The 15,701-nt window shown below is 41.4% G+C and overlaps 1 protein-coding gene across 1 annotated transcript in view; it reads left to right on the top strand.

Annotated features, from left to right (window-relative positions):
- Positions 1–15,701, top strand: part of znf507 (zinc finger protein 507) — a 169,455-nt gene that overhangs the window by 104,581 nt on the left and 49,173 nt on the right. The window contains exons 5-6 of the mRNA XM_084308279.1: positions 3,335–3,452; positions 4,987–5,095. Coding sequence (XP_084164405.1) covers positions 3,335–3,452; positions 4,987–5,095 — 227 coding nt within the window. The remainder of the gene's footprint in view (positions 1–3,334; positions 3,453–4,986; positions 5,096–15,701) is intronic.

Genomic DNA, 15,701 nt, shown 5'->3' with positions numbered 1-15,701 from the left:
CGTTTCTACTAAACAGCCCATAATAGTTTCATTCTACCATTGGACGAGAACCTGGCGCCAGGTTGCCATACCCCTAGGTCCAAGTTCAATCGTGCCGCCTAACATGTCGAGGCAACCCCCGGTTCCGCGCAGTAATATGTCGGGCGAAATACGAATGGTACTATTTGTTCATAGCGCATATATATATGTCGCCAGTAAAGTAGAACTTTCTTTTAGTCCAGTTCTTTACCCTCCAACAGAGTGACAGACGCAAAAGCCTCCCCACGACGCACGTGCGGTGTAGTAAGGCCTACTTGGCCCAGAATAGGCATTGAGATATCGTGTAGATTAATAGTTGAATGGTCATAGTTTGGCACCATACCGTCGAGTTGGACGTATTCTATTAAGCTAATAGTAGTCTATTTATGTATGGTGCATCGTTCGGTTAGAGTTCTACAGTTATCAGTACCCCCATCGTTCCTGACGTTATCTGGACGCTTAACCAGGCTGGTCAGACCCCTAGTGGTGATTGCATCCGAGGAGCTCCGGGCCAAGAGCGACTGGACCTGTATATTGGATTACTCTACCCGGACGACGGCGAGCCTTCCACGGCTTGGATTATGCTTTGTGTGCTTTGATTATTCCATGGATAAAGGCCAACACTGCTGAGTGTTGGAATTACCCCCCGGAGAGGACTCCAGGTGAGACGGCGCTCTACACGTGAGGTCGCCTCACGTCTCTCCGTTGTGGACCGGCAGATAGCGTTCCACAGAGGGTCCAGCTGTATTCGTCTGCGGCCCGAGGTTCTGTGGGCACCGTGTCCAAGACTTTGGATTCTCCCAAGACACCGTCGGCCAGATGGGATACCGCCAGCGGCTTCTCTAACCCCCCCCTCCTACTGTCTTACAACCAGCGGGACCCCCCCCCCCCCCTTAGTGTATCCAGCTATAATCATCTAAGTACCATCGCTATCGTTTTCCTAAATATTCCAGGTTGTATACTTACTCCCTGCGCAACCAGAGATTGGACATTCAATGTTGATTTACCTACGAATACTCATTTGCCATAAAAGTGCATATTCCATATTTCAAATCATAAATGTAATTAAGTGATCGTTGTATACACCCTTTGCTGTATTAAACCCTCGATTTGGTACATTTGTGTGGATTCGTTTCATCAGGTGGGAAAGTGTTCATCATACTTATATCTTGTACTGGGTGGCCAGAAGTTAAAGTACATGAGGTAGTGGTATTAAATATCATATCTAACAATACAGTCAGGGAATTGTACCCCTCAGTTACAATTATTATGATGGTTGTATCAACCCTAAATCTGAGTTGGGGGGGGATGCAATGCAGACAAACAGCTGCATACAGTGTGACCATTTCACTCACATTTTCCCATTCATTTTTGGACACATCACACACCATCGGTGTGTGTACTGTACGTGTGCTGTCATAGCTCCACCTACAGGCCTAATGGAGAACACCAGGATGTGAATGGAGGGTGAATGTGAGGTATATCGTGTAAATAAGTTTTGATTGATCGCAAGACTACACTGTAAAAAAATTAATAATAATAAGTTACCAGAACTTAAAAATATTGAGTTCAGTTACTGTGCATTAAGGTTTTCAGTTTTCAATCCATAATAAGTTAACAGAAAAATAAGTACACAACCACATTATTTCAACCTAATAAAACTATGTTTATTGTCATTGTTTTAAGAACACAAGTTGACTTGGTAATACTCACATTTTGAGTAAAAAAATTGCTTTTAACATGTGCAATGTTCAATGAAATAGAAAAATAAATAATCAAATTTGTTGATTAATCCCACTGGTCACAATGGTGACCGTAATAATGTTTTTGTTATAAGGCTCTGCAAATGTTACTGAATGATGTAGCAATGTATTTCCAGCTAAATTGAAATAATAAACAAATAAAGGGTCTCAATTAAATATGTGGTAGTAAAAAGAACCTGTGGGAGGATTTCAACAAGATAAATGCGACAACAGTGCAAAATATTTCACTATAGTAGTTCAAAGCAAAGAAACTATATATATTATAATTTTTTTAATAAAAAAAAAGATTATGCTGCCCCCTGTGCCTATGAAAATGCCCCCGCGTGCCTATGCAGGCACGCGTGCCTAGGGTTGCCTACCCCTGCTCTAGACACACGTCCGTGTGTAGCGATCGCTGCCATAACGCAATAATCGATACGATTTGGCCGTGTATTATGATTATACAAACCGGAAATGGATTTAGGCGATCGCCGTCAAATAAGTGGGATCTTTTTCCTCCAGTATCATCGTCGAACGGTAAGAGGACGCTGACATTACTTTCAGCCTGTTTGTTTATTATTATCCATGCAAACTGCTCTGATCAATATATCACCCATACTACATTAAGCATTTAACGACGATCACAGAATTATAAACGACCCCCCCCCCCTCCGTTCATCCGCGCATGATCAGTCATAACGTTTAGGATCATGTACAGTTGAAATTTTTTATATAGCGTGGATTGGCAACAAACGGCATTTGATAATCTATATATGCGTTTATGCCTATATCTCACGTTCTAGGAATTACTGCAGAAAACGATAAAAACATATTTATATTCTAGACAGTATTTTCGTATGAATGTATGGATGAAACAGTAAAACGTTCCTACATCCTGAACGATAGATAATCGATGTTGAATGGGCCATAGTAATGTCAATTTAGCAATACAATTTAAAAAGTTATAGAAGGTGAACATCTCCATAGACTTACAGTGCTGGCAGAGAATGGTATAAGATGCTCAAATTGTGTAGCAGGGAATGTGTTAAGGGGGTCAAAAAAAGCCCTGGCATTTTTTTTTTTCTTTTTTAACCCTGTAATTCTAATTGACTGAACCATTGGTTCCCAAAATGGGGTCTGGGGACTCCCAGGAGGTCCATAGCAGCATGAGGAATAGGCCTGATGGAATAATATTACCATTAGTTATTCTCTAGTTAGCGCTTAGCAGCTAGATGATGTATGGCTATTGTTGTCATAGGTGTCTCTCTCTCTCAACTGTCTCCCCCACTTAGCAGGTCTATACTGAATCACATCTCAGTCGGTCAGGAGGCAGAGGTCTGCTGCACAGCCAGACTTCACCTGTAGCTTTTTGGGGGGAAAGTGCTACACTCCTCCTCTCCTCTCCTCTCCTCTCCTCTCCTCTCCTCTCCTCTCCTCTCCTCTCCTCTCCTCTCCTCTCCTCTCCTCTCTTCTCCTCTCCTCTCCTAGACTGAGACCAGCAAGACTGCATAATCTGGTATAAAACATTATCAGTAGTGACATAAGCCAATATGTGGTTGTTTTGTCTTCCCCAGAGTCAGCTAAGGAATCACGAGAGAGAACATCACAGTTCCAGTAACGCCATAGCGACCCTAACACCTGTCACTGAAACCATGGCAACCATGGAGGAAGCCGAGCGGGTAACAGATGAGGGTAAGAGATGAGATGCCCGGTCATTAGGGATGGGTACCTTTCACATTTGAACCGATACGGTACCGGTACATCGATACCGGTACCCAACGGTACCTTTTTCCGGTACTTTAGTCTCAAGAAAAGTAATTTACCTACCTCAGTCGTGAAAAAAAAAATCCAAACTTCAAGTAACTACAATTTCGACAGTTTTCGGCTTGCCATTGCTCCGACTGCTTTGTTGTTGAATCAAGTCAAATCCTAGGTAAGCATATATTGTGCGTGTGAACGTTGACATGAAAAGAAAAAAGGTAAAAAAAATTAAATAAAAAAAAAATTTTCTTCGGTATCTCACTTGAATCGATACTCGGTAGTACCGACGTGTTTCGGTCCGGTATCTCAAAAGTACCGAATTCAGTACCCATCCCTACCGGTCATGAGAGGCAGGAGATGGGAATGATGGGTGTTAATGATATAGGAACCTGGTGTGCTGGTTCCCGGCTACACATCACGGCCTGGCAAATGAACATAAGGGTGAAATGAACTTAAAGGAACACACCGACATTTTGGGAAATTAGCTTACCGTCTTCTCCAGAGAGGGAAAAGAAGATAGATACCAGTTTCCTCTCTGCGTTCAGTAGAATGCTTTAGCCTAGCTTAGCACAATGAATGGAAGCGGACATGACTGGTTAGCCTAGGCATTGTCCAACTAACACCTCTCCCGATGGCTAACCGGTCATGTCCGCTTCCATTCATTGTGCTAAGCTAGGCTAACATGCAGCCAGATAGCTTTCTACTCACCACGATGGACGATGATATCATTGCTATCATTGATATCATTGATATCAGGGGGGGGTCTTTTCTTACTTGTCCTCCCTATAGCCAGAATGGCACACCGAGGTCAAACGAGCATGCTTTATGTCCACTGCATGTCTGTCTGTAAACCTTTTTAATGAAAAAATCGGACACCATCTACAAGCCAGCTGCATATCCCAGCCCCCTGGTGTACAGTGTCTTTGTGGCTTAAAGATATTTCATCATACTTTCCTTCAGAGTAGATTAGGTTTAATCTCAGGAAAAAGACATTACTTTTTGATAAATGCTATGGGAGGCTTTGGTAAATAAATGGTAAATGGCTGCATTTATATAGTGCTTTTATCCAAAGCGCTTACATTTTTATTTATTTTTCACATTTTAGCCATTCACTCACACATTTACACACCGATGGCAGAGGCAACCATGCAAGGTGCCAACCTGCACATCGGGAGCAATTAGGGGTTAAGTGTCTTGCTCAAGGAGACTTCGTCACGCTGCCCGGGAGGAGCGGGAATCGAACTGGGAACCTCCGGATTCCCAGACGACTGCTCTACCTCCTGAGCCACTGTCACCCCCTTTGTAACCATTTTGCAGAATATAAATTCTCTTAATTGTGATGTTGATGGTCAGACTTGAAGCTGCACTGCAGTGCTCTGTGTGGGTTTTGGGTGCTTATATATATATATATGTATGTATGTATATATATATATGTTATTGTATATCTGCCCTTACTTGTCCCCAGATTGCAGTGTGCAGAAGGTGTATAAATGTGACGTGTGCGACTACACCAGCTCCACCTACATCGGTGTGAGGAACCACAGACGGATACACAACTCTGACAAGCCTTACAGGTGAGTGTGTCCACGCTAGGGCTGACCTCGATTAGTCGACTAATCGATCGAAAGGAGCCGTAGTCGACTGCCAACCTCTTAGTCGATTGCAATTTTTTTTTTAATTCATATATATATTATTATTAGTGGTGGGACTCGATTAAAAATTGTAATCTAATTAATTCGAGACTTTATAGTTAATTAATCAAAATGAATCACATTTTAATCAATTCAAATAAATGTTGGTATACGAGTGATTCAATGAATATACATTATACATACGTTTAAGCAGCAAAATCCTGTATTAGCTACTACACAGACCAACAGATCAATGCAATTTTTAACAAAGTGCAGCAATTTTAGGAATAATATATATATAGCGCAAAGGACCTTTTGTAAACTCGAGCACTTTCGAGGTAAAAGTAAAACGCAGTACTTTCAAGTACATTCCGGAACAGTTGACCATTGGAAAAAAAAACTCTTGATTGATCTCAATTTCTCTTATTAAATTTTTTTTATGAACAAACCAGAAAAAGTCATTTGCGATTTATTATACTTTATACTTATAGCACATGCATGAGTCTGGTCTCATTTGAAAGGTAACATTCTTACACAATAAAGAAAAATCATCATGTGATTAAATTAGGCCTGGGACTTTATCGCATTCATTTTGATTAATTAACCACAGAAAGAATTAAAAGTTTAAACAATTGATGCATTGTGATGATACATATATACAAGTCATATACCTTTCATATGGGAGTATTCAGGGTTTCAGGGGATCAGCCAGAACGGTTTGGGCTTATTGCACATAATGTGTTTTATCTCGCAATCTATGAAAACAGACTGTATTATCTTGGAAATGCACGATGTTTAGCGTGTAATAAACTACAAACTACAGCGTGTGGAAACAAACTATTATTCCCATGCTGGACTACAAGTAATGTTTGTCAAAATGAGCCACACCGTGTCTCTACAGCTATAATACAGAACACACACACAGCTTCGCAAACATAGTGCAACGACCACGGAAACGACTAGAAGGCTGGCATTCTAATTGTAACTTTAACCAAACAGCGTGGCAGTCAAAGTGTTAAGCACCCCCACAGCCCAAATGGAATGATTTTTTTTATTCTTCTTTTTTTCTTTTTTTACTATCAGTCGACTATCTGCAAAATTGGGCCAATCAAAGTCGACTATACAAAACCTTAGTCGGGGACAGGCCTAGTCAACGCCCTGTAGACTGAAGACTGAAGTCCACCTTTTACTCAGACTTGCGATAGACTCCTAAATGTACCTGTTCTACTTGGTTATGGACTTTACTATAGTTTTGAACTTCATGCTGATTGGCTGTCTGTAGCCTAGGCTACTACAGGGGTACTTGAAACCATTAATGACAACACTGCTTGTGATTTAGCTATATATGATTGATTGATAGATTTTTTTTTACTTTCGTGTCATGCGCACAAAGAGCCCAACCCTCATGGGTTCATAAGACACCAAAAATACTGTCACAGTGTTCCATTATTACATTACATTTGATTTCATTACCTAAATACAAAACTAATTACAGCTCAGTCTTAAACAAAGTATTCAGTCTTCTCTCCCAAGCTTGGCAAATAAAATCTGCTACAAAAAAAGTTCCCTTCCTGAAGCACAACAAGTTGTTCATATTCATATATATCAATAGTTAAGGTTGCCATGGAAACGGTAATGTGTTTCAGTCATGCATTTTTTTGTAGCTTGTAAATCGCCTATTGTCGCCTCTGATGTTGGATTGGTTTCCAAAAATGTTGTCAGTGTGGCTCCCGAGTTGTCCACGTCTCAGTACCGCTGGTCTTTACACTCCATGTCACATTGAAGTAACCAACCAAAGAACGTACTCACCTAACCCTAACCAAAACATCTGTCGCCTCTTTAACGAGTTTGCATCCCTGGTGGTTAGTACTGCTGCCTCACAGCAAGACCTAACTTTTTCCACTAGTAGCACTGTTTACTAGTAGCAATCGCACAACATTTAATACCATTTAAATCATTCAGCACAACACATTTATATTTCTCCTATTTCACACCCCCTCATCTTTTTATGTATACTATTGAGATGGACTGACAGTGCTCTTCAAAGGCAGTCAATAACAATTAATTGGAAGTCTGTGTCATTAGGATGCTATGACATTCCATTACAAACTTTCTCAGAGGGCACTTTGGTGAGGGTCCCTTATCACCCAGAAGTCTGCTCTGCCGTCGCATGAGAAATCTGTCCCTGCATATTTAATGCTTCACAGTGTTATTGCGCTTTACGATCGAGTGCTTCATGATTAAACTTTGTGGTCGAATCGGCAAGCACTTGTCGAGCCAACGGCACAGAGAGCCGGATGCAGTCATGCATTCAAATGTGGTTTTCTAAGCAAGTTCAAGTAATTTGCTGTAGATATCTATTGAGTTTCCGTGCCCTTAATGCGATGTGTATATTTTATAGAGTTTTGAAGATGGTCACATTTACTGGCCTCCTTACTGCTGAGTAAGGCCAATATAGCTCCATAGTAGTCGTCCTTTTCTAGGCAAACACACCTAGATGCTAGATACATGCTCCCGCCATTGCCCTTGAGCAAGGCACTGGCATTACAACTGGGGTTGTTCCGCGGGGCTGCACGGCTTTCTGACTGCACATCGTTCTGACTGCATCGTTCTGACTGCGCATCGTTCTGACTCCACTTCTTTCTGACTGCACATCGTTCTGACTGCACATCGTTCTGACTGTATAGCTTTCTGACTGCACATCGTTCTGACTGTACAGCTTTCTGACTGCACATCGTTCTGACTGTATAGCTTTCTGACTGCACATCGTTCTGACTGCACATCGTTCTGACTGTATAGCTTTCTGACTGCACATCTTTCTGACTGCACATCGTTCTGACTGTACAGCTTTCTGACTGCACATCTTTCTGACTGCACTTCTTTCTGACTGCACATCGTTCTGACTGCACATCGTTCTGACTGTATAGCTTTCTGACTGCACATCGTTCTGACTGCACATCGTTCTGACTGTATAGCTTTCTGACTGCACATCGTTCTGACTGTATAGCTTTCTGACTGCACATCGTTCTGACTGTATAGCTTTCTGACTGCACATCGTTCTGACTGTATAGCTTTCTGACTGCACATCTTTCTGACTGCACTTCTTTCTGACTGCACATCGTTCTGACTGTACAGCTTTCTGACTGCACTTCTTTCTGACTGCACATCGTTCTGACTGTACAGCTTTCTGACTGCACATCGTTCTGACTGTATAGCTTTCTGACTGCACATCTTTCTGACTGCACTTCTTTCTGACTGCACATCTTTCTGACTGCACTTCTTTCTGACTGCACTTCTTTCTGACTGCACATCTTTCTGACTGCACATCTTTCTGACTGCACATCGTTCTGACTGTACAGCTTTCTGACGGCACATCGTTCTGACTGCACTTCTTTCTGACTGCACATCTTTCTGACTGCACATCGTTCTGACTGCACTTCTTTCTGACTGCACATCTTTCTGACTGCACATTGTTCTGACTGCACTTCTTTCTGACTGCACATCTTTCTGACTGCACATCGTTCTGACTGCACTTCTTTCTGACTGCACATCGTTCTGACTGTATAGCTTTCTGACTGCACATCGTTCTGACTGTATAGCTTTCTGACTGCACATCTTTCTGACTGCACTTCTTTCTGACTGCACATCGTTCTGACTGTACAGCTTTCTGACTGCACTTCTTTCTGACTGCACATCGTTCTGACTGTACAGCTTTCTGACTGCACATCGTTCTGACTGTATAGCTTTCTGACTGCACATCTTTCTGACTGCACTTCTTTCTGACTGCACATCTTTCTGACTGCACTTCTTTCTGACTGCACATCGTTCTGACTGTACAGCTTTCTGACGGCACATCGTTCTGACTGCACTTCTTTCTGACTGCACATCTTTCTGACTGCACATCGTTCTGACTGCACTTCTTTCTGACTGCACATCTTTCTGACTGCACATTGTTCTGACTGCACTTCTTTCTGACTGCACATCTTTCTGACTGCACATCGTTCTGACTGCACATCGTTCTGACTGCACTTCTTTCTGACTGCACATCTTTCTGACTGCACATCGTTCTGACTGCACATTGTTCTGACTGCACTTCTTTCTGACTGCACATCTTTCTGACTGCACATCTTTCTGACTGCACATCGTTCTGACTGCACTTCTTTCTGACTGCACATCGTTCTGACTGCACTTCTTTCTGACGGCACATCTTTCTGACTGCACATCATTCTGACTGCACATCATTCTGACTGCACTTCTTTCTGACTGCACAGCTTTCTGACTGCACTTATTTCTGTCTGCACATCTTTCGTTGTCATCTGTCATCTTTATTAGAGATGTTACTTAATGTTGTAATTTATTTATATAATTTAATACAGTATCTCTACTGTATCTGTGTATATGAGTGTGCACATGCAGGTGTGTGTGTGTACACACACACACACACACACACACACACACACACGTCTCATGAATACATACAGTACAAGGAATATATAGCCACGTGTAAGCATATACATATATGTGTGCGCGAATACACATATACGCACGTGCATGTGTATGCAAGTGCACATGCTTGAATGAACGTGTGTGTGTGTGTGTGTGGTGTGTGGGTGTGTGGGGGTGTATGTGTGAGAGAGAGTAAAAGAGGGAAGAAAAAATGTGCACCCCTGGGTAAAGTTTCAATGTTATCATGTTTGGTATTGTGTTAATAGTTGTGTGAATACATTGAATAAATGTCTCAACATTTACTGAAAACTTTGAAGACTTTTTTCCCTACAATATGTTTTGGTGACATCCGATATATAGTAGGGCATAACTTGCTTGATATTTGGAGTAGATATTGGTATCATTGGAGAGCTAACATTCTCCTCTTTCCATTGGTGTATACATGTCAAAATGTGTTTTCTGGTCAAAGTGACTGATTATGTGATTATGTAAGAGCAAGTCACATATTATTATTATGTATATCTGAATAAATCAACTGTCGTGATCAGTCCTGATGATTTTGTTTGCAAACACATTTACAATTTAAAGAAGCATATTGTAGGTGTATGTTTAGTTCACAGTGCCTCTACATTAATTTGTGTATATTTATAAAGACATACGGTTATAAGAATCACATGTATACAAAGCCAGATACAAACTAATCCCAGGCAACATTCAAAAATGGTTCAGAGACAGGGAAGGGATAGGGAATCTTAAACAACCAATGGTACACACTACGCTGAAAAGCATGTGCATATCGGTGTGTGGAGTGAAGTTGTGGAATAATTTACCTGAATACATCAAACTGAGTAAACATGTGGCACAATTTAAAAAGCAGCTAAAAAAATACACATTAGAGAAATACAGAAATGAGTAATGAGGATAAACAAAGTTATGTTATATTGTGTTGTGTAGTGCTGTACTATATGCACTGCTGTCAAGTGAATCAAGTTAAAAAATTATGTTACTAAACTAAATTATGTTATATCTAGTCAAATTTATGGAAGAACAAACATAAATGTAAGTGGGTAGGGATCAATAAGCTTAGCTTCCCTCTACACCTTTTTTGGACATGTCTGCTAACCAAACACATTGCTCTTGACCTTTTGTTTATAATTCCTTTTTATTTTATTTTTTTAATGTTTTTTTTTAATGTTTTTTAATGATTGTTTGGTTTGACGGAACAAGATACCGTGATTTGTTTGGAGAAATATGGAGAAGTACATGTTCAAAAATAAACTTTTCATTCATGTATAGGAAATATAAATTGCAGGGTCTGCAAACGTAAACAAATGACTCTCCCCAGACTGCATAGTGCACCTTTAATATTACCTTCATAGTGCACCTTTAATATTACCTTCATAGTTTACCTTTAATATCGGGTCTATGTGAAAGATGGGTAACCCCTGCAGTACATAACTGTCAGTGTCATATCACAGATGTCCATTAGGGGGCAGTAGAAGCCAGCGCTGTGGATCTGGGGAATCAGCCGTGCCTGCAGCTGTAGTGTTGTCTGAGGCTGCTCCCTGTCTGCACAGCAGCTCAGTGTTGTCTCTATAGTCAGCTGGATCTGATGCTCTAAGGACACACACACACACACACACACACACACACACACACACACACACACACACACACACACACACACACACACACACACACACACACACACACACACACACACACACACAGATACATGCAAATACACATGGACCGTCCAGTATTTCCGTGTGCCAGTGGGTAACATACACATGCCGTGTCTGACAACACTTGAAGTACAGAGGTTCAATATTCTTAAAGGTGCTGTAACTTAAGGTGCTGTATTTATTTGTTCAAATAATAAGTGTTAAATAGCTCTACATTCCGACAGCCATCACTGATATAGTGTGTCTGGTCAGTAACATGGGTCTCCCAGTCCCTCCACTCTGCAGTAAACAGAAAATAAATTTGCTGGTATCCCTTCCCACTTTTTCCAATCAGGAGAGATAATCCTAGATAATCTTGCCAAGCTACTAGCAGTACTCTACGTGTTTCAAGCACATTTGTTTTTAATTCTTTTTTTTGTTGGATAATTTTTGCAGTGGGAAGGGATACCAGACAATGTATTTTGCGTTTACTGCAGAGTGGAACGACTGGGAGACCCATGTTACTGACCAAACACTCTATATCAGTGATGGGTGTAGGAATGTTGAGCTATTATTTTAACATGTAGACCACTTGTTTTCACAAAAGAAATACCACTTTCAGCACCTTTAACTTTATGATATGTTTAAAAAAAATTATAATAATAAAGATAGTATGGTCTTTTCAGTACGGAGGTTCAGTATTCTTAACTTTATGATGGTTTATAAGCAGCAGTACGGTCTTTTCAGTACGGAGGTTCAGTATTCTTAACTTTATGATTGTTGAGTAGGCATTATTTGGGTACCTCTTCAGTAATCTTTAAATCGCCAGATGTCTCCTGTCTTCTGGGTTTTATTAGTGGTAGTGGAGTAGTGGTTAGCATGATTACTTTCAGGAAGTAGATTTATACTTTACTCCCACAAATTATAATAAAAGGCATGTAACTAATTAACTGTTTACTTCTGTCTGTACATCACAAATTATGTAACGCCCAACCAGGTTAACTGGTGCATTGATACTGTTGACGATAATATGAAAACGTGACCTCCTGATAGCTCATATTTGACCTACTGGGTGAACCTTAAACAGTCGGTTTTAAAAGCATAGTGTGGGTATTTGGGTTAGCATTCTCACATTGTGAATCTATTCGTGGTAGGCCTGTCTCACATTGTGAATCTATTCGTGGTAGGCCTGTCTCACATGGTGGTGGGCTGCCACAAATTGACCTGGGGGGGTTCACACACAAAACAACTGACAAACCAAAAGGAACCAAAGGAAACGGCAGAGATATAAGATGGGAGTTGGGAAGGGACATTTTAAAGACATCACTCATCTGGAGGCATCGGGTCTCTGCTATCAGTGACTAGTTTGTGCTCTGTGGTTAATAAGCTGTCATCATCTGTGGGACTGTGACCATCACCATCTCTCCCTCACTTAATTTGCCTCTGCTTTAGCCCCCGTGCTATTCTCTCTCAACAATAATCAGCCTTCTGACGTTGATCCCCGTCTCATGGTAGAAGATTAGCTTTGCACTGAGGGATGCACATGTTCTGCCCACATGAACCCTTTATTTTGGCAGAGGCGATATCATAGTCTGAGGTTTGTCTGAGATGTGATTATTGCCGGTGGGAATCTTGACCCCATGTCTCGTCAGGATGATTGTCTGGGAGACGTTGTTCAGCATTTATCTCGCCGATTTGTCAGAATACTGATTTGTTACCAGTGAAATGGATATTATGTGTTTTAATAAGACGTCTGCGCTATGTAATGCACTCACTGCACCACAACAGGTATCCATCTACCAGGCCCTGCTGTGCATAACACAACACAGGGTTCACACAATGTCCTTGAAGTGCTTGATTTTTTACCAAAAAAAGTCAAGGCCTGGAATTCCTTAAACAGCCCATTTTTTTTAACAAGGTGCTTAAAAAGTCATTGAAATTCAAATCAACCATTCGCATTGAAAGTTTTGTTCATCCATGATAAAAAAATCTGAATCTAGCAATACATTTATTTAATTTAAAGTGTAACTGTCGGAAATTGGTTTTAAGCCATAAATATTGGATATTTTTTTCTATGAAAAACTGCATTTAAAAGTGAATTGGATCCTTCTGAATGTCCTTTTAAATAGTACTGGGAAAAGTACTTGAACGTCCTTGAATTTCATTTAGCAATGTCTGTGGGAACCCTGACAACATGCATTGATCTACCAGGCCCTGCTGTGCATAACATATCCACCCAAGACGCATAGTATCCCCACTCACGCTACGGAAAAGGAACAGGGTCTGATTAGTATTTGGACTCCGCCCACTTTGCAACCTCATGTGGGCCTAATTTCTTGGACACCCTGGGTGGTGTGACTCTCTGATGCATATGACACTGCCGTAACATCATGTGCTATCATTTGAAAATCAGCCACATCATCTTACTGTTGGCAGTGAAAGTGCATAGCGAAACAAAGTCTTCCAACACACCTCTCTCTCTCTCTCTCTCTCTCTCTCTCTCTCTCTCTTTCTCTCTCTCTCTCTCTCTCTCTCTCTCTCTCTCTCTCTCTCTCTCTCTCTCTCTCTCCTCTTTCTAACACACACATTTACATTTAGTCATGTCTCTTTTAGTATCCCACACGCACACACACCGACAATATCTATCTACACACACTACCCCCCCTCGCTTTCTCTCTACACATAACCTTCAACGTATGCACCCACACATATGCACACACACATATGCACACACAGCCTTCTCATAGTATCATAGACACATAGCTTTCCCTCATGCCTCTACATCATTCCCAATCCTATGTCTTTATCCAGATATGTCTGTACATCATATTTATAATTCATATTATGTACGTCAATGTTCCACTTTGACTCCACAGTTTAGTCTACTCACCTGTATAAATACTACAGAGATCTAGTCAAGTCAAGTGTTCCTTTATTAATCCCCTTGGAGAAATGCAAGTGTCATAGCAGCATGGGGGGGGGTACAGGTAGGATAGGTAGTAATATTAATAGAACATAGAACAAAGTGCAAAGTAATAATGACAACAGTAGTGAGTGCCAGGATTAAATCAGACATTAGTAATAGTGGTGATGGTATACATGGTCCAAACCATAGTAACACACTGCACCAGAGTCTGTGCAGTGTTTATTATTAAGAGTCAGACAGTCCTACCAGTGTTTATTATTAAGAGTCAAACAGTCCTACAAGTGTTTATTATTAACAGTCAAACAGTCCTACAAGTGTTTATTATTAAGAGTCAGACAGTCCTACAAGTGTTTATTATTAAGAGTCAGATAGTCCTAACAGTGTTTATTATTAAGAGGCAGATAGTCCTAACAGTGTTTATTATTAAGAGGCAGATAGTCCTAACAGTTATCAAGTTCACCACCCGTTAGCTCTCTAGCAATTGGCAGCAGTCCGTGCCCACGGTTGTGTAGCCTGATGGCTACTGGCATGAAGGACTGGCCGAGGTAGTTTGTGGTGTGTCGTGGGGGGATAAGTCTATGGCTGAACGTGCTCCTCATCCAGGCTAGCTCCTCATAGAGGGGGTGGGAGGGGTTTTACAGTAGCATCCAGCTTTGTCCTCATCCTCAGCTCTAGTTTGACCAGCTCGACTCCCACTACGGAGCTCAGGGGCGTCGTGGTGCTATGGCAAGGTGTGGCACCCGCCATATCTTGGCTTGTGACAAAATCATCTCATTTGCGTGTCATTTGTGACGCGCGCTGCTGCCGCGTTGTAGTTGAACACCAGACAGAGGTGGCTGCTCTTTGTCTCAGAGTAAACAACCAAGCCGCCAAGTACCCACTCTTTGCATAACAATAGCCCAGGCAATGTATCGTCGCAGCCAATCTGATCAGGGTCTTCAAATGTGATGTCTGGGGGCGCATACAGACAATGAGGGTGGACTGGCCATGCCTGCTTTAGATAATAAATAGCGCAATCTCTCTCTCTCTCTCTCTCTCTCTCTCTCTCTCTCTCTCTCTCTCTCTCTCTCTCTCTCTCTCTCTGTCTCTGTCTCTGTCTCTCTCTCTCTCTCTCTCACACAACGCAGCACGCACGTTCCGAGACTCGCGCAGCGTTATGACTTCTCATAAGTGAATTGTATAGAAACAACTCACCAAAATGTACTATTGCACAACTGATTAAAAATAAAAATAAATCACCTCCCCCAACCCCACACGAACCATACAACTATACGTAGCACCGGCCGCAACACCCTCCCTCCTTGCCATTGGAGACACACACACACATATATAGATCTTTGTGTTTTCCTCTGTGGCCTCCAGGCAGCGTGCTTCATCTCCAGACTGTAAAGACCTTTTTTTGTTGTGTTACTGTAGCAATTTATTCTGTGTTTGTTGTAAAGCCTCTGTTCCCTACAGCAGTACCAGACACAGGCTTACATTATGACATCTCTCTCTCTCTCTCTCTCTCTCT

This window comes from Notolepis coatsorum (assembly GCF_963971535.1).
Source record: "Notolepis coatsorum genome assembly, chromosome: 2".
NCBI classification, from domain to species: domain Eukaryota; kingdom Metazoa; phylum Chordata; class Actinopteri; order Aulopiformes; family Paralepididae; genus Notolepis; species Notolepis coatsorum.
The sequence above is the reverse complement of the archived record's forward strand: the minus strand, read 5'-3'. Positions and strand labels throughout refer to the sequence as shown.